The sequence below is a fragment of the Salmo salar genome, chromosome ssa21 (assembly GCF_905237065.1).
Source record: "Salmo salar chromosome ssa21, Ssal_v3.1, whole genome shotgun sequence".
NCBI classification, from domain to species: domain Eukaryota; kingdom Metazoa; phylum Chordata; class Actinopteri; order Salmoniformes; family Salmonidae; genus Salmo; species Salmo salar.
Window position 1 is genome coordinate 59,532,444 of NC_059462.1, and position 19,649 is coordinate 59,552,092.

At 42.7% G+C, this 19,649-nt stretch overlaps 1 protein-coding gene across 3 annotated transcripts in view; it reads right to left on the bottom strand.

Moving 5' to 3' along the window:
- The window catches only part of LOC106593662 (speckle-type POZ protein-like A), a 224,595-nt gene that overhangs the window by 179,599 nt on the left and 25,347 nt on the right, over nucleotides 1-19,649 (bottom strand). Inside the window, exon 2 of one of the 3 annotated variants that reach the window (XM_045704960.1) lies at nucleotides 7,597-7,718. The exons of 1 other annotated variant lie outside the window; for it this stretch is intronic. In XM_045704960.1, the coding sequence (XP_045560916.1) occupies nucleotides 7,597-7,674 (78 nt within the window). In that variant the 5' untranslated portion in view covers nucleotides 7,675-7,718. Of the gene's footprint in view, nucleotides 1-7,592; nucleotides 7,719-19,649 lie in introns of those variants that run through there. One more of the 3 variants, XM_045704962.1, reaches the window with a different exon arrangement.

Below are 19,649 nucleotides of genomic sequence, written 5' to 3' on the forward strand. Positions count from 1 at the left end.
AACGCGAAACTACAGATAGAGCGATAGGGCGAGTAATGTTCAGTGAGCTGTTCTCTCTCTCTTAGATGTCTGGAAGTAGCTAGCAAGTTAGTACAGAACGCTCAGATCAACCTGTAAAGAAATGGGTTGGGCAAGGCTTAAGAGGGTGTGAACAATGCTAAATGGGTGTAGACAAATAAGGGCTCTTCAATAGTAGTACCAAAACATTGAAAGACAGTTTCCTCAAAAGTGAGTTTACAAGTTGATCAAATAGTGTATAATAGAGCATACAAAGATTTTGATGTGACTCATGTGGATTCCGTTAACCTGTTATGGCTAGGGGGCAGTATTTTCACAGCCGGATAAAAAACGTACCCGATTTAATCTGATTATTACTCCTGCCCAGAAACTACAATATGCATATAATTATTAGCTTTGGATAGAAAACACTCCAAAGTTTCTAAAACTGTTTGAATGGTGTCTGTGAGTATAACAGAACTCATTTGGCAGGCCAAAACCTGAGAAGATTCCATGCAGGAAGTGCCCTGTCTGACAATTTCTTGCCCTTCTTGATTATCTCTATCCATTACAGAGGATCTCTGCTGTTACGTGACACTTCCTACGGCTCCCATGGGCTCTCAGAAGGCGTCAAAAAGCTGAATCGTGGCTTTGCAGGCTCTGGTTGAAAAAAAAGTAGCGCGTTTGGGTAGTGGCTGGTTACAGTACTGTGAGACTCAGGCGCGTGCCCGCGTCGACAGAATGCTTTGTTTTCTTTCGTCTGTTTACCTAAACGCAGATTCCCGGTCGGGAATATTATCGCTTTTTTACGAGAAAAATGGCATAAAAATTGATTTTAAACAGCGGTTGACATGCTTCGAAGTACGGTAATGGAATATTTAGAAATCTCTTGTCACGAATTGCGCCATGCTCATGACCCTTATTTACACTTCGGATAGTGTCTTGAACGCACGAACAAAACGCCGCTATTTGGATATAACGATGGATTATTTTGGACCAAACCAACATTTGTTATTGAAGTAGCAGTCCTGGGAGTGCATTCTGACGAAGACAACAAAGGTAATCAAACTTTTGTAATAGTAAATCGGAGTTTGGTCAGGGCTAAACTTGGTCGGTGTCTAAATGGCTAGCCGTGATGGCTGGGCTATCTACTCAGAATATTGCAAAATGTGCTTTCACCGAATAGCTATTTTAAAATCGGACATATCGAGTGCATAGAAGAGTTCTGTATCTATAATTCTTTAAATAATTGTTATGTTTTTTGTGAACGTTTATCGTGAGTAATTTAGTAAATTCACCGGATGTTTGCAGGGGGTATGCTAGTTCTGAACGTCACATGCTAATGTAAAAAAGCTGGTTTTTGATATAAATATGAACTTGATTGAACAAAACATGCATGCATTGTATAACATAATGTCCTAGGGTTGTCATCTGATGAAGATCATCAAAGGTTAGTGCTGCATTTAGCTGTGGTTTTGTTTTTTGTGACATTATATGCTAGCTTGAAAAATGGGTGTCTGATTATTTCTGGCTGGGTACTCTGCTGACATAATCTAATGTTTTGCTTTCGCTGTAAAGCCTTTTTGAAATCGGACAGTGTGGTTAGATTAACGAGAGTCTTGTCTTTAAAATGCTGTAAAATAGTCATATGTTTGAAAAATTGTAGTTTTCGGATTTTAGAGGAGTTTGTATTTCGCGCCACGCCCATCATTGGATATTGGAGCAGGTGTTCCGCTAGCGGAACGTCTAGATGTAAGAGGTTAAAAATATGTGTTGGTCTGATGTGATTAATAAGGAGCATCCAGACACTGCACTTGATGAATTTATAAAATTGCTTCTTCCAATTATTGATAAACATGAACCTGTTAAGGCTCCATGGGACTAAAGGAGCGGCTAATAAGTCTGGCTGTACATCTGACTGGCTGACTTACTGCAAACTGAGAAATGATGTGACTAAACTCAACAAAAAGAAGAAGAAACTGTATTATGAAGCCAAGATCAATGATATAAAGAAGGTTTGAAAAAAATTGTAAGTACTTTAAATGAAATTATGGGACAGACAAATTCAACTCCATCTTTCATCGAATCAGATGGCTTATTCATCACAAAACCATTTGATGTTGCACATTATTTGAATGGTTACTTCATTGGCAAAGTGGGCAAACTTAGATAGAAAATGCCAACAAGGAACTGAGGCATCGTATTCATGCATAAAAATAAATAATAATAATGAAAGAAAAGCACTGCAAGTTTGAATTTTGTAAAGTTAGTGTGGGAGAGGTGTACAAATGATTCTTATCGATCAATAATTACAAACCTCCTGGCATTGACAACTTAGAAGGAAAGCTACTGAGGATGGTGGCTGACTCTAAAGCCACTCCTATCTGTCATATCTTTAATCTGAGCCTAGAGGGAAGTCTTTGTCCTCAGACCTGGAGGGAAGCCAAAGTCATTCCGCTAAGAGAGTGGTAAAGCGGCCTTTACTGGTTCTAACAGCCGACCAATCAGCTTGCTGTGAGCTCTTAGAAAACTGTTGGAATTTTTTTGGGACCAAATACAATGCTATTTCTCTAAACAAATGAACAGACTTTCAGCATGCTTATAGAGAAGGCCACTCAACATGTACTGCACTGACACAAATGACTGATGATTGGTTGAAAGAATTTGATAATAAGAAGATTGTGGGAGCTGTACTGTTAGATTTCAGTGCAGCCTTTGATATCATTGACCATGACCTGTTGTTGTGAAAAACGTAAAGTATGTGTTATGGCTTTTCAACCTCTGCCATATAGTGGATTCAGAGTTATCTATCAGATAGAACTCAAAGGGTTTTCTTTAATGGAAGCTTCTCTAATGTCAAACATGTAAAGTGTGGTGTACCGCAGGGCAGCTCTCTAGGCCCTCTACTCACTGGCATTAAACAAAGCATGTGTGTCCATTTATGCTGATGATTCAACCATATACGCATCAGCAACCAAAGCTAATGAAGTCACTGAAACCCTTAAAGAGTTGCAGTCAGTTTTGAAATGGGTGGCCAGTAATAAACTGGTCCTGAACATCTCTAAAACTAAGAGCATTGTATTTGGTACAAATCATTCCCTAAATTCTAGACCTCAGCTGAATATGATAATGAATGGTGTTGCTGTTGAACAAGTTGAGGAGACTAAATTACTTGGTGTTACCTTAGACTGATTCAATGGTTGTAACGATGGTGAGTAATCTGTCTGTCTGTCTGTAATAAAGAGATGCTTTGCTTTTTTGACACCAGACTCCAAAAAGCAAGTCCTGCAGGCTCTAGTTTTGTCTTATCTTGATTATTGTCCAGTCGTGTGGTCGAGTGCTGCAAGGAAAGACCTGGTTAAGCTGCAGCTGGTCCAGAACAGACCGGCACGTTCTGCTCTTCATTGTAATCAGAGGGCTGATATAAATACTATGCACGCCAGTCTCTCTTGGCTAAGAGTTGAGGAGAGACTAACTGCATCACTTCTTCATTTTATAAGAAACAATGTGTTGAAAATCCCAAATTGTTTACATAGTCAACTTACACACAGCTCTGACACACACACTTACCCCACCAGACATGCCACCAGGGGTCTTTTCACAGTCCCCAAATCCAGAACAAATTCAAGAAAGCGTACAGTATTATATAGAGCCCTTATTGCATGGAACTCCGTTCCATCTCATATTGCTAAAAAAAAACAGCAAACCTGGTTTCAAAAAACAGATAAAGCAACACCTCACAGCACAACGCCTCTCCCCTATTGGACCCAGATAGTTCATGTATTGATATGTAGGCTGTGTGTGCCTTTAAACATAAAAAATAAAAAAAGGTAATTCTGTCCTTGAGCTGTTCTGGTCTATTAATGTTCTGTATTATGTTTCATGTGTCATGTTCTGTGTGGACCCCAGGAAGGGTAGCTGCTGCTTTTGCTGCAGCTAATGAGGATCCTAATAAAATTCCAAATACTAAAATCAAAACATCCAATATAGAAATTGAAAAAATTATGAGGACAATATGAGGACAAACCAGAAATGTTTGGTGATCGGAGCTAGTGAGCTAATCTTCACAGATCTTCACAGATTTCTGCCATGTCTGAGAGCATACAGCGACTTCAGAAAGTATTCACACCTGTGTTACAGCCTGAAGTCAAAACGTAATTAATATATTTTTTCCATACAATTCTACACACAATACCCCATTTATCTCAATCTCTTCATTCAAAGACTCAATCATGGAAACTCTTACTGACACTTGTGGCTGCTTCGCGTGATGTGTTGTTGTCGCTACTTTCTTGCCCTTTGTCCTGTTGTCTGGGCCCAATAATGTTTGTACCATGTTTTGTCCTGCTACCATGTTGTGCTGCTGCCATGTTGTTGTCATGTTGTGTTGCTGCCATGTTGTTGTCATGTTGTGTTGTTACCATGTTGTTGTTGTCGTCTTAGGTCTCTCTTTATGTGGTGTTGTCTCTTGCCGTGATGTGCGTTTTGTCCTATATTTTTATTTTATTTATTTTTAATCCCAACCCCGCAGGAGGTATTTTGCCTTCTAGTAGGCCGTCATTGTAAATAACAATTTGTTCTTAACTGACTTGCCATGTTAAATAAAGGTTACATAAAATAACATAAAAATAATGACAAAGTGAAAACAATGTTTTTAGACATTTTTGCTAATTCATTTTAAATGAAATACAGAAATTAATTTACACAAGTATTGACACCCCTGAGTCATACATGTTAGAAACACCTTTGGCAGTGATCACAGCTGTGAGTCTTTCTGGGTACGAGCTTTTCACACTTGGATTGTACAACATTTGCACATTATTCTTTTTGAAATTATTCAAGGTCTGTCAAGTTGATTGTTGATCATTGCTAGACAGCCATTTGCAAGTCTTGCCATAGATTTTCAAGCCAATTTAATAAAAAACTGTAACTATGCCACTCAGGAACATTCACTGTCTTCTTGGTATGCAACTCAGCATAGATTTGGCCTTGTGTTTTAGGTTATTATCCTGCTGAAAGGTCAATTCATTTTCCAGTGTCTGGTGGAAAGCAAACTGAACCAGGGTTTCCTCTAGGATTTTGTCTGTGCTTAGCTCCATTCCATTTAATTTCATTTTATCCTCAAAAACTCCCCAGTACTTAACGATTACAAGCATACCCATAACAGAATGCAGCCACCACTATGCTTGAAAATATGGAGAGTGGTACTCATTAATGTGTTGTATTGGATTTTCCCCAAACATAACGCTTTGTATTCAGGACAAAAATGTAATTTGCTTTGCCACATTTTTTGCAGTTTTACTTTAGTGCCTTATTGCAAACAGGATGCATGTTTTGGAATATTTGCATTCTGTACAGGTTTCCTCTTTTACACTGTCAATTGGGTTAGTATTGTGGAGTAACTACAATGTTGTTGATCCTCCCTCAGTTTTCTCCTATCACAGCCATTCAACTCTGTAACTGTTTTAATCCTTAAAAACCTCTCTGCGATAGGGTCTAGTTTCCTGAATTTCCGCCTGTCTGACGTGCCCAAAGTAAACTGCCTGTTACTCAGGCCCAGAAGCTAGGATATGCATATAATTGGTAGCATTGGATAGAAAATACTTTGGAGTTTCTAAAAATGTTAAAATAATGTCTGTGAGTATAACAGAATTGATATGGCAGGCGAAACTCAGAAGAAAATCCAACCAACATTTGTTTTGGGGGGGAGCTCCCAGGCTCTTTCAATGCAAAGGTATTGCTCATATATATTTCCGTCTCCCAGATTGCAGTAGCTATGGCTTCCATTAATATCAACAGTCTTTATACAAGGTTTCAGGCTTGTTTCTTGAAAAACTAACAAGTAATTGGAGTTTTTCTGAAGGTAACTCCATAAGAAAAGTAGTCTTTCAGCGCGCGTGAATGAAGGCGCGCTCTTCATTATTTTCCTTTCCTATTGAACATACTACTTTCCGTATGAAATATTATAGTTTATTTACATTTTGGAGTACCTGAGGATTAATTAGAAACGTCGATTGACTTGTTTGGACGAAGTTTACCGTAGATTTTTGGATTCCTTTGTCTGCATGCTGAACAAGTGGATTACTGAAATCAATGGCGCCAACTAAACAGACTTTTTGGGGTATAAAGAAGGACTTTATCAAACAAAACAACCATTCATTGTGTAGCTGGGACCCTTGGGATTGCAAACAGAGGAAGATCTTCAAAGCTAAGTGATTTATTTAATCGCTATTTGTGATTTTGTGAAGCCTGTGCTGGTTGAAAAATATGTTGACGTGGGGCGCCGTCCTCAGATAATCGCATGGTATGCTTTCGCCGTAAAGCCTTTTTGAAATCTGACAACACAGTTAGATTAACAAGAAGTTAAGCTTTTAAATGATATAAGACACGTGTATGTTCATGAATGTTTAATATTACAAATATTTATTTGATTTTCGCGCACTCCAATTTCACCGCTAGCGGGACGCCTATCCCTATTAAGAGTCTAGCATTACTGCTATTAGCCCATAGAAGCGCATTGATTAACTAATTCATACATGGAAAAAGTTCAATAAATGAAGGAAGTTTATTTTAATGTCTGTCTTATATCTGAGAAATACAGTGCATTTGGAAAGTATTTAGACCCCTTGACTTTTTCAACAAAGTACCGAGTAAAAGGTCTGAATACCTATGTAAATGTGATATCAGTTTTATATTTTTTATAAATCTGCAAAAATGTCTAAAAACCTGTTTTCACTTTGTCATTATGGGGTATTGTGATGTCATTATGGGGTATTGTGATGTCAATATGGGGTATTGTGATGTCATTATGGGGTATTGTGATGTCATTATGGGGTATTGTGTGTAGATTGATGAGGAAAAAATGAACTTAATCAATTTTAGAATAAGGTTGTAACATAACAAAATGTGGAAAAGGGGAAGGGGTCTGAATACTTTCCGAATGCACTGCATAAGAAATATCAATAATTATTTTACTTAACAAAAAAATAAAAATAATCGCACTAAACTTCTTCCATATACACCTTCCTGATATTGAGTTGCACCCCCTTTTGCCCTCAGAACAGCCTACCTTCAGACGAGTCTTGTGAGGCGTGGACACTAATTAGATTTCCACGGGGTGCGGAAAATTAATTAATTAATAAGACCATACTCAAAGGGATATTCAATGTCAGATTTTTTTATTTTTACCCATCTACCAATAGGTGCCCTTCTTTGCGAGGCATTGGAAAACCTCTCTGGTCTTTCTGGTTGAATCTGTGTTTGAAATTCACTGCTCGACTGAGGGACCTTACAGATACATTGTATGTGTGGGGTACAGAGATGAGGTAGTAATTTAAAAAAAATCAAGGTAAACACTATTATTGAACATGGAATGAGTCCATGCAACTTATTATGTGACTTGTTATGCACATTTTTACTCCTGAACTTATTTAGGCATAACAAAGGGGTTGAATACTTATTGACTCAGCTTTTAATTTTTAATTAACTTGTAAAAATGTTTAAAAACATAATTCCACTTTATAATTCTAGTGAGTGTGAATACTTTCTTTAGGCACTAGATGTTGATGATAGAGAGACAGTGGACAGACACACACCTACCTGTGTGTAACACCAGCTCTCTGCCACAGGTCCAGTAGACATGTCCCCTGGTGGAGGAGGGGAAGGAACCCGTGACATGGCCAGCTTCCCCCTTCAGCAGCAGCTTTAACACTTAACCTTTCCTACAGGGGAGCAGAGGAGTGGTTAGGCCTAATAAACAACCTTCTAAACCCAACATCAGACTGGCACTGGGCCATCAGCACTCCATTACCACATCAGATGACAAGTCACAACATTCTACTGAAACCAGGTTAGAGGTTAAGGAACAGGGTTTGTAGAGGGGAAGGGGAGAGAGAGGGGGAAGGGGAGCAAAATCCCAATCTACTTGAACGGAGCTATAATCGACCATGAGGCATCGAAGCCAAACAAACTGTTAAGAAATGATATAGATGGAAGGTGCAGAAACCAAAAAACTATTGGCCAAGAACAAACACAATCCCTCCTAGACAACTTCCTGGACAAAATGTTTTCTTGCAATAGTGAAGGTGTAAACTTAGCAGTAGGAAGCCTGAAAATATATTTGACCTATCAGCTAACATATTACATTTTAATTCCTGTAGAAAACCTGAGACTTTTATTTAATTTTTATTGAACATTTATTTAACTGGGCAAGTCAGTTAAGAACAAATTCTTATTTACAATGACGGCCTACCAAAAGGCCTCTTGCGAGGATGGGGGCTGGGATTATTTTTATATTATATATATATATTTTTATATATTATAATAATAATAATAATATATATATATTTTATATTATATATATATATATATATATAGGACAAAAGACACATCACGAAAAGAGAGACAACACTACATAAAGAGTGTTGTGGACACGGAGTCCCACCGATCCATCACGACTGGACTGCCGACGTGATCGGCCGATGTGGTCTCAACAGGCTATTCTGTTACGATGTCGCCGCAGAACCATCTGCTAGCCCCGGCCCGCTAGCTTTCTGAACGCCGTGTCCCCTGCTCGCCTAGCGTAGTAGCGACTACCGAACAGCACCCTGACTCACCTATTGCTGCTCTTTTAACCCTATGATCATTCGGCTACACAGCTGATAACCCCTGGACTGTTTCAATAACACGGTAACTCATTTTGTTTACCTGTCGGCCCCCAGCCTCGAACTCAGGTCCTGTGTGTACCTAACTGACCCGCTCTGCCCATTCATCGCCATTTACCCGTTGTTTTCTTTGCTCTCCTGATCAACACCTGTGATTGCTTTATGTCTCTCTCTAATGTCAATATGCCTTGTCTACTGCTGTCTTGGCTTGTCCTTATTGTTTTATTTCACTGTAGAGCCCTCAGTCCCGCTCAAAATGCCGTGTGGCTCAGTTGGTAGAGCATAGTGTTTGCAACGTCCGGGTTGTGGGTTCGATTGCCACGGGGGACCAGTACGGGGAAAATGTAAAAAAAAATTATGAAATGCATGCATTCACTACTGTAAGTCGCTCTGGATAAGAGCGTCTGCTAAATGACTAAAATGTAAATGTAAAATGTTAGATAGCTCTTTTGTCCCACCCCACGCACATGCAGACCTCACCTGGCTTAACTGGTGCCTCCAGAGACGAAACCTCTCTCATCGTCACTCAACGCCTAAGTTTACCGCCACTGTACTCACATCCTACCATTCCTTTGTCTGTGCATTATGCATTGAATCTATTCTACCGTGCCCAGAAACCTGCTCCTTTTACTCTCTGTTCCGAATGCACTGGAAGACCAGTTCTTATAGCCTTTAGCCGTACCCTTATCCTACTCCTCCTCTGTTCCTCTGGTGATGTAGGGGTTAACCCAGGCCCTGTAGCCCCCAGTTCCACTCCTATTCCCCAGGCGCAATCATTTGTTGACTTCTGTAACCGTAAAAGCCTTGGTTTCATGCATGTTAACATCAGAAGCCGACTCCCTAAGTTTGTTTTATTTCACTGCTTTCACACACTCCGCCAACCCTGATGTCCTAGCCTTGTCTGAATCCTGGCTTAGAAAGGCCACCAAAAACCCTGAAATTTCCATCCCCAAAAACAACATCTTCGGACAAGATAGAACTGCCAAAAGGGGTGGAGTTGCAATCTAAGGCAGATATGGCCTGCAGGTCTGTGCCCACACAATTCAAGCTTCTACTTTTAAAAACCCACCTTTCCAGAAACAAGTCTCTCACCGTTGTCGCTTGTTATAGACCCCCCTCAGCCCCCAGCTGTGTCCAGGACACCATATGTGAATTGATTGCCCCCCATCTATCTTCAGAGTTTGTATTGTTAGGTGATCTAAACTGGGATATGCTTAACACACCGGCCATCCTACAATCTAAGAAAGATGCCCTCAATCTCACACAAATGATCAAGGAACCTACCAGGTACAACCCTAAATCCGTAAACACGGACACCCTCATAGATATCATCCTGACCAACCTGCCCTCTAAATACACCTCTGCTGTCTTCAACCAGGATCTCAGCGATCACTACCTCATTGCCTGCGTCCGTAATGGGTCCGTGGTCAAACGACCACCCCTCATCACTGTCAAACGCTCCCTAAAACACTTCAGCAAGCAGGCCTTTCTAATCGACCTGGCCAGGGTATCCTGGAAGGATATTGACCTCATTCGGTCAGTAGAGGATGCCTGGTTATTCCTTAAAAGTGCTTTCCTCATCATCTTAAATAAGCATGCCCCATTCAAAACATGTCTAACTAAGAACAGATATAGCCCTTGGTTCACTCCAGACCTGACTGCCCTTGACCAGCACAAAAACATTCTGTGGCGTACTGCATTAGCATCGAATAGCCCCCGCGATATGCAACTTTTCAGGGAAGCTAGGAACCAATATACACAGGCAGTTAGGAAAGCAAAGGCTAGCATTTTCAAACAGAAATTACTTCTCAGATAGAGTTCAGTGTGTCAAATCGGAAGGCCTGTTGTCCGGACCTCTGTCAGTCTCTATGGGGGTGCCACAGGGTTCAATTCCGGGGCCGACTCTTTTCTCTGTATACATCAATGATGTCGCTCTTGCTGCTGGTGATTCTCTGGTCCACCTCTACGTAGACGACACCATTCTGTATACTTCTGGACCTTCCTTGGACATTGTGTTAACAAACCTCCAGACGAGCTTCAATGCCATACAATATTCCTTCCGTGGCCTCCGACTGCTCTTAAATGCAAGTAAAACTAAATGCATGCTCTTCAACTGATCGCTGCCAAGACCCGCACACCCGTCCAGCATCACTACTCTGGACGGTTCTGACTTAGAATACGTGGACAACTACAAATACCTAGGTGTCTGGTTAGACTGTAAACTCTCCTTCCAGACTCACATTAAGCATCTCCAATACAAAATTAAATCTAGAATCGGCATCCTATTTCGCAACAAAGCATCCTTCACTCACGCTGCCAAATATACCCTCGTAAAACGGACTATCCTACCGATCCTTGACTTCGGCGATGTCATTTACAAAATGGCCTCCAACACTCTACTCAGCAAATTTGATGTAGTCTATCACAGTGCCATCTGTTTTGTCACCAAAGCCCCATATACTACCCACCACTGTGACCTGTACGCTCTCATTGGCTGGATCTCGCTTCATATTCTTCGCCAAACCCACTGGCTCCAGGTCATCTATAAGTCTTTGCTAGGTAAAGCTCCGCCTTAGCAGCACCCACCTGTAGCACGCGCTCCAGCAGGTATATTTCACTGGTCATCCCCAAAGCCAATTCCTCCTTTGGCCGCCTTTCCTTACAGTTCTCTGCTGCCAATGACTAGAACGAATTGCAAAAATCACTGAAGCTGGAGTCTTATATCTCCCTCACTAACTTTAAGCATCAGCTGTCAGAGCAGCTTACCGATCACTGTACCTGTACACAGCCCATCTGTAAATAGCCCACCCAACTACCTCATCCCCATATTGTTATTTATTTTTTTGCTACTTTGCACCCCAGTATCTCTACTTGCACATCATCATCTGCACATCTATCACTCCAGTGTTAATTGCTCAATTGTAATTATTTCACCACGATTGCCTATTTATTGCCTTATGTCCCAAATCTTACTACATTTGCACACACTGTATATAGATTTTTCTATTGTGTTATTGACTGTAAGTTTGTTTATCCCATGTGTAACTCTGTGTTATTTGTGTCGCACTGCTTTGCTTTATCTTGGCCAGGTCACAGTTGTAAATGAGAACTTGTTCTCAACTGGCCTACCTGGTTAAATAAAGGGTCAGGGTTATATATATAATATATAAATACCTGGTTAAATAAAGGTGAAATAAAATTAAATAAAAAGAGAGACCTAAGACAACAATATAGCAAGGCAGCAACACATGACAACACAGCATGGCAGCAACACAACATAATAACATGGTAGCAGCACAAAACATGGTACAAACATTATTGAGCACAGACAACAGCACAAAGGGCAAGAAGGTAGAGACAACAATACATCACACAAAGCATCCACAACTGTCAGTAAGAGTGTCCATGATTGAGTCTTTGAATGAAGAGATTGAGATAAAGTTGTCCAGTTTGAGTGTTGTTGCAGCTCGTTCCAGTCGCTAGCTGGAGTGAACTGAAAAGAGGTGCGACCCAGAGATGTGTGTGCTTTGGGGAGCTTTAACAGAATGTGCTTGGCAGAACGGGTGTTGTATGTGGAGGATGAGGGCTGCAGTAGATATCTCAGATAGGGGGGAGTGAGGCCAAAGAGGGTTTTTCTAAATATGCATCAACCAGTGGGTCTTGCGGCAGGTATACAGAGATGGCCAGTTTATAGAGGAGTATAGAGTGCAGTGATGTGTCCTATAAGGAGCATTGGTGGAAAATCTGATGGCCGAATGGTAAAGAACATCTAGCCAATCGAGAGCATCCTTACCTAAATACCTAAATTTCAATCAACATGTTAAATGTGCAACCAGAGGGAAAAAAATTCTAGACCACCTTTACTCCACACACAGAGACGCGTACAAGGCTCTCCCTCGCCCTCCATTTGGTAAATCTGACCACAACTCTATCCTCCTGATTCCTGCTTACAAGCAAAAATTAAAGCAGGAAGCACCAGTGACTCGGTCTATAAAAAAGTGGTCAGATGAAGCAGATGCTAAACTACAGGACTGTTTTGCGATCACAGACTCGAACATGTTCCGGAATTCTTCCGATGGCATTGAGGAGTACACCACATCAGTCACTGGCTTTATCAATAAGTGCACCGAGGACGTCGTCCCCACAGTGACTGTACGCACATACCCCAACCAGAAGCCATGGATTACAGGCAACATTCGCACTGAGCTAAAGGGTAGAGCTGCCGCTTTCAAGGTGCGGGACTCTAACCCGGTAGCTTACAAGAAATCATGCTATGCCCCCTGACGAAACATCAAACAGGCAAAGCATCAGTATAGGCATAAGATCGAATTGTACTACACCGGCTCAGACGCTCGACGGATGTGGCAGGGCTTGCAAACTATTAATCAAATCAAATGAAATGTATTTATATAGCCCTTCTTACATCAGCTGATATCTCAAAGTGCTGTACAGAAACCCAGCCTAAAACCCCAAACAGCAAGTAATGCAGGTGTACAAGCACCTATTACAGACTACAAACGGAAGCACAGCCGCGAGCTGCCCAATGACACGAGCCTGCCAGACAAGCTAAATCACTTCTATGCTCGCTTCGAGGAAAGCAACACTGAGGCATGCATGAGAGCATCAGCTGTTCCGGACGACTGTGTGATCACGCTCTCCGTAGCCGACGTGAGTAAGACCTTTAAACAGGTCAACATACACAAGGCTGCGGGGCCAGACGGATTACCAGGACGTGTGCTCCGGGCATGTGCTGACCAACTGGCAGGTGTCTTCACTGACATTTTCAACATGTCCCTGATTGAGTCTGTAATACCAACATGTTTCAAGCAGACGACCATAGTCCCTGTGCCCAAGAACACAAAGGCAACCTGCCTAAATGATTACAGACCCGTAGCACTCACATCCGCAGCCATGAAGTGCTTTGAAAGGTTGGTAATGGCTCACAACACCATTATCCCAGAAAGCCTAGTCCCACTCCAATTTGCATACCGCCCAAACAGATCCACAAATGATGCAATCTCTATTGCACTCCACACTGCCCTTTCCCACCTGGACAAAAGGAACACCTATGTGAGAAAGCTATTCATTGACTACAGCTCAGCGTTCAACACCACAGTACCCTCAAAGCTCATCACTAAGCTAAGGATCCTGGGACTAAACACCTCCCTCTGCAACTGGATCCTGGACTTCCTGACGGGCCGCCCCCAGGTGGTGAGGGTAGGTAACAACACATCTGCCACGCTGATCCTCAACACTGGAGCTCCCCAGGGGTGCGTGCTCAGTCCCCTCCTGTACTCCCTGTTCACCCACGACTGCATGGCCAGGCACAACTCCAACACCATCATTAAGATTGCAGACTACACAACAGTGGTTGGCCTGATCACCGACAACGACGAGACAGCCAATAGGGAGGAGGTCAGAGACCTGGCCGGGTGGTGCCAGAATAACAACCTATCCCTCAACGTAACTCTCCCCCCACCCCAACAGACTTTACTCTGCCCCCACCCCAACAGACTTTACTCTCCCCCCACCCCAACAGACTTTACTCTCCCCCCACCCCAACAGACTTTACTCTCCCCCAACCCAACAGACTTTACTCTCCCCCCCACCCCAACAGACTTTACACTCCCCCCACCCCCACAGACTTTACTCTCCCCCCACCCCAACAGACTTTACTCTCCCCCCACCCCAACAGCCCCCACCCCAACAGACTTTACTCTCCCCCCACCCCAACAGACTTTACTCTCCCCCACCCCAAAAGACTTTACTCTCCCCCCCACCCCAACAGACTTTACTCTCCCCCCACCCCAACAGAATTTACTCTCCCCCCCACCCCAACAGACTTTGCTCTGCCCCCACCCCAACAGACTTTACTCTCCCCCCACCCCAACAGCCCCCACCCCAACAGACTTTACTCTGCCCCCACCCCAACAGACTTTACTCTCCCCCCCACCCCAAAAGACTTTACTCTCCCCCCACCCCAACAGACTTTACTCTCCCCCCACCCCAACAGACTTTACTCTCCCCCCACCCCAACAGACTTTACTCTCCCCCCAACCCAACAGACTTTACTCTGCCCCCCACCCCAACAGCCCCCACCCCAACAGACTTTACTCTGCCCCCACCCCAACAGACTTTACTCTCCCCCCACCCCAAAAGACTTTACTCTCCCCCCCACCCCAACAGACTTTACTCTGCCCCCACCCCAACAGACTTTACTCTCCCCCCACCCCAACAGACTTTACTCTCCCCCACCCCAACAGCCCCCACCCAACAGACTTTACTCTCCCCCCACCCCAATAGACTTTACTCTGCCCCCACCCCAACAGACTTTACTCTGCCCCCACCCCAACAGACTTTACTCTCCCCCACCCCAAAATACTTTACTCTCCCCCCACCCCAACAGACTTTACTCTGCCCCACCCCAACAGACTTTACTCTGCCCCCACCCCAACAGACTTTACTCTGCCCCCAACAGACTTTACTCTCCCCCCACCCCAACAGCCCCCACCCCAACAGACTTTACTCTCCCCCCACCCCAAAAGACTTTACTCTCCCCCCACCCCAACAGACTTTACTCTCCCCCACCCCAACAGACTTTACTCTCCCCCCACCCCAACAGACTTTACTCTCCCCCACCCCAAAATACTTTACTCTCCCCCCACCCCAACAGACTTTACTCTCCCCCCACCCCAACAGACTTTACTCTCCCCCCACCCCAAAATACTTTACTCTCCCCCACCCCAACAGACTTTACTCTCCCCCCCACCCCAATAGACTTTACTCTCCCCCCACCCCAACAGACTTTACTTTCCCCCACCCCAACAACATTCATCAATGTTGCTGTTAATATGTATATTATTACTTTTTTGTTTTATTTCACTCAACGCTGCTGCTCCCCCATGGTCATTATGTCTCCTGCTGCTCCCCCACGGTCATTATTTCTCCTGCTGCTCCCCCATGGTCATTATTTCTCCTGCTGCTCCCCCCAATGGTCATTATTTCTCCTGCTGCTCCCCCCATGGTCATTATTTCCCCTGCTGCTCCCCCATGGTCATTATTTCTCCTGCTGCTCCCCCCATGGTCATTATTTCTCCTGCTGTTCCCCATGGTCATTATTTCTCCTGCTGCTCCCCCCATGGTCATTATTTCTCCTGCTGCTCCCCCCATGGTCATTATTTCTCCTGCTGCTCCCCCCAATGGTCATTATTTCTCCTGCTGCTCCCCCATGGTCATTATTTCCCCTGCTGCTCCCCCATGGTCATTATTTCTCCTGCTGCTCCCCCATGGTCATTATTTCTCCTGCTGCTCCCCCATGGTCTTTATTTCTCCGGCTGCTCCCCCATGGTCATTATTTCTCCTGCTGCTCCCCCATGGTCATTATTTCTCCTGCTGCTCCCCCATGGTCATTATTTCTCCTGCTGCTCCCCCATGGTCATTATTTCTCCTGCTGCTCCCCCATGGTCATTATTTCTCCTGCTGCTCCCCCATGGTCATTATTTCTCCTGCTGCTCCCCCATGGTCATTATTTCTCCTGCTGCTCCCCCCATGGTCATTATTTCTCCTGCTGCTCCCCCCATGGTCATTATTTCTCCTGCTGCTCCCCCATGGTCATTATTTCTCCTGCTGCTCCCCCATGGTCATTATTTCTCCTGCTGCTCCCCCATGATCATTATTTCTCCTGCTGCTCCCCCATGGTCATTATTTCTCCTGCTGCTCCCCCATGGTCATTATTTCTCCTGCTGCTCCCCCATGGTCATTATTTCTCCTGCTGCTCCCCCATGGTCATTATTTCTCCTGTTGCTCCCCCATGGTCATTATTTCTCCTGCTGCTCCCCCCATGGTCATTATTTCTCCTGCTGCTCCCCCATGGTCATTATTTCTCCTGCTACTCCCCCATGGTCATTATTTCTCCTGCTGCTCCCCCATGATCATTATTTCTCCTGCTGCTCCCCCCATGATCATTATTTCTCCTGCTGCTCCCCCATGGTCATTATTTCTCTTGCTGCTCCCCCATGGTCATTATTTCTCCTGCTGCTCCCCCTATGGTCATTATTTCTCCTGCTACTCCCCCATGGTCATTATTTCTCCTGCTACTCCCCCTATGGTCATTATTTCTCCTGCTGCTCCCCCATGGTCATTATTTCTCCTGCTGCTCCCCCATGGTCATTATTTCTCCTGCTACTCCCCCTATGGTCATTATTTCTCCTACTGCTCCCCCATGGTCATTATTTCTCCTGCTGCTCCCCCTATGGTCATTATTTCTCCTGCTGCTCCCCCTTGGTCATTATTTCTCCTGCTGCTCCCCCTATGGTCATTCCACCCCACACCATCAGTCTTTACTCTGCCTCTACCCCAATGGACATGTATTCATCACTACTACAGTTGTTATTATGTATATAGTGTATTTATTCATCACTGCCACAGTTATGATGTACAGTTGAAGTCGGAAGTTTACATACACTTAGGTTGGAGTCATTAAAACTCGTTTTTCAACCACTCCACAAATTTCTTGTTAACAAACTATAATTTTAGGAAGTCGGTTAGGACATCTACTTTGTGCATGACACAAGTAATTTTTCAACAATTGTTTACAGACAGATTATTTCACTTATAATTCACTGTATCACAATTCCAATAGGTCAGAAGTTTACATACACTAAGTTGACTGTGCCTTTAAACAGATTGGAAAATGTCCGAAAATATGTCATGGCTTTAGAAGCTTCTGATAGGCTAATTGACATCATTTGAGTCAATTGGAGGTGTACCTGTGGATGCATTTCAAGGCCTACCTTCAAACTCAGTGCCTCTTTGCTTGACATCATGGGAAAATCAAAAGAAATCAGCCAAGACCTCAGAGAAGAAATTGTAGACCTCCACAAGTCTGGTTCATCCTTGGGAGCAATTTCCAAACGCCTGAAGGTACCATGTTCATCTGTACAAACAATAGTACGCAAGTATAAACACCATGGGACCACGCAGCCGTCTTACCGCTCAGGAAGGAGACGCGTTTTGTCTCCTAGACATGAACGTACTTTGGTGCGAAAAGAGAAAATGAATCCCAGAACAACAGCAAAGGACCTTGTGAAGATGCTGGAGGAAACAGGTACAAAAGTATCTATATCCACAGTAAAACGAGTCCTATATCGACATAGCCTGAAAGGCCGCTCAGCAAGGAAGAAGCCACTGCTCCAAAACCCGCCATAAAAAAGCCAGACTACGGTTTGCAACTGCACATGGGGATAAAGATCGTACTTTTTGGAGAAATGTCCTCTGGTCTGATGAAACAAAAATAGAACTGTTCGGCCATAATGACCATCGTTATGTTGAGGAAAAGGGGCATGCTTGCAAGCCGAAGAACACCATCCTAACCGTGAAGCACGGGGGTGGCAGCATCATGTTGTGGCGGTGCTTTGCTACAGGAGGGACTGGTGTACCTTACAAAATAGATGGCATCATGAGGCAGGAAAATTATGTGGATATATTGAAGCAACATCTCAAGACATCAGTCAGGAAGTTAAAGCTTGGTCGCAAATGGGTCTTCCAAATGGACAATGACCCCAAGCATACTTCCAAAGTTGTGACAAAATGGCTTAAGGACAACAAAGTCAAGGTATTGGAGTGGCCATCACAAAGCTCTGACCTCAATCCTATAGAACATTTGTGGGCAGAACTGAAAAAGTGTGTGCGAGCAAGGAGGCCTACAAACCTGACTCAGTTACACCAGCTCTGTCAGGAGGAATGGGCCAAAATTCCCCCAATTTATTGTGGGAAGCTTGTGGAAGGCTACCCGAAACGTTTGACCCAAGTTAAACAATTTAAAGGCAAAGCTACCAAATACTAATTGAGTGTATGTAAACTTCTGACCCACTGGGAATGTGATGAAAGAAATAAAAGCTGAAATAAATCATTCCCTCTACTATTATTCTGACATTTCACATTCTTAAAATAAAGTGGTGATCCTAACTGACCTAAGACAGGGAATTTTTACTAGGATTAAATGTCAGGAATTGTGAAAAACTGAGTTGAAATGTATTTGGCGAAGGTGTATGTAAACTTCACTTCAATTGTATATAGTGTTACAGTTGTTATGATGTATATAGTGTATTTATTCATCACTACTACAGGTGTTATGTATATAGTGTATTTATTCATCACTACTAGTTATGATGTATATAGTGTATTTATTCATCACTACTACAGTTGTTATGATGTATATAGTGTATTTATTCATCACTACTAGTTATGATGTATATAGTGTATTTATTCATCACTACTAGTTATGATGTATATAGTGTATTTATTCATCACTACTACAGTTATGATGTATATAGTGTATTTATTCATCACTACTAGTTATGATGTATATAGTGTATTTATTCATCACTACTAGTTATGATGTATATAGTGTATTTATTCATCACTACTACAGGTGTTATGATGTATATAGTGTATTTATTCATCTCTACTACAGGTGTTATGATGTATATAGTGTATTTATTCATCACTACTACAGTTGTTATGATGTATATAGGGTATTTATTCATCACTACTAGTTATGATGTATATAGTGTATTTATTCATCACTACTACAGGTGTTATGATGTATATAGTGCTATATCTATTTATATTGTTTTTATTACCATTTTCATTATTTTATTTCACCTCATGTTGGAGCTCGAAACCTAAGATGTTCACTGCACCCTGCAATCACACCTGCAACCATGTACATGTAACTATTAAACACTCAATGTGAATCTGAAAACCTCCTGCCAATTGTATGACCACATTAGACACATACAGTGCATTCGAAAAGTATTCAGACCCGTTAACTTTTCCCACATTGTTACATTACAGCCTTATCCTAAAACGGATTAAATTGTTTGTTTTTTCCCCTCAATCTTCACACAATACCCCATAATGACAAAGCAAAAACAGTATTTTTTATTTTAGCAAATGAATAAAATAAAAAAAAAATCATATTTACAT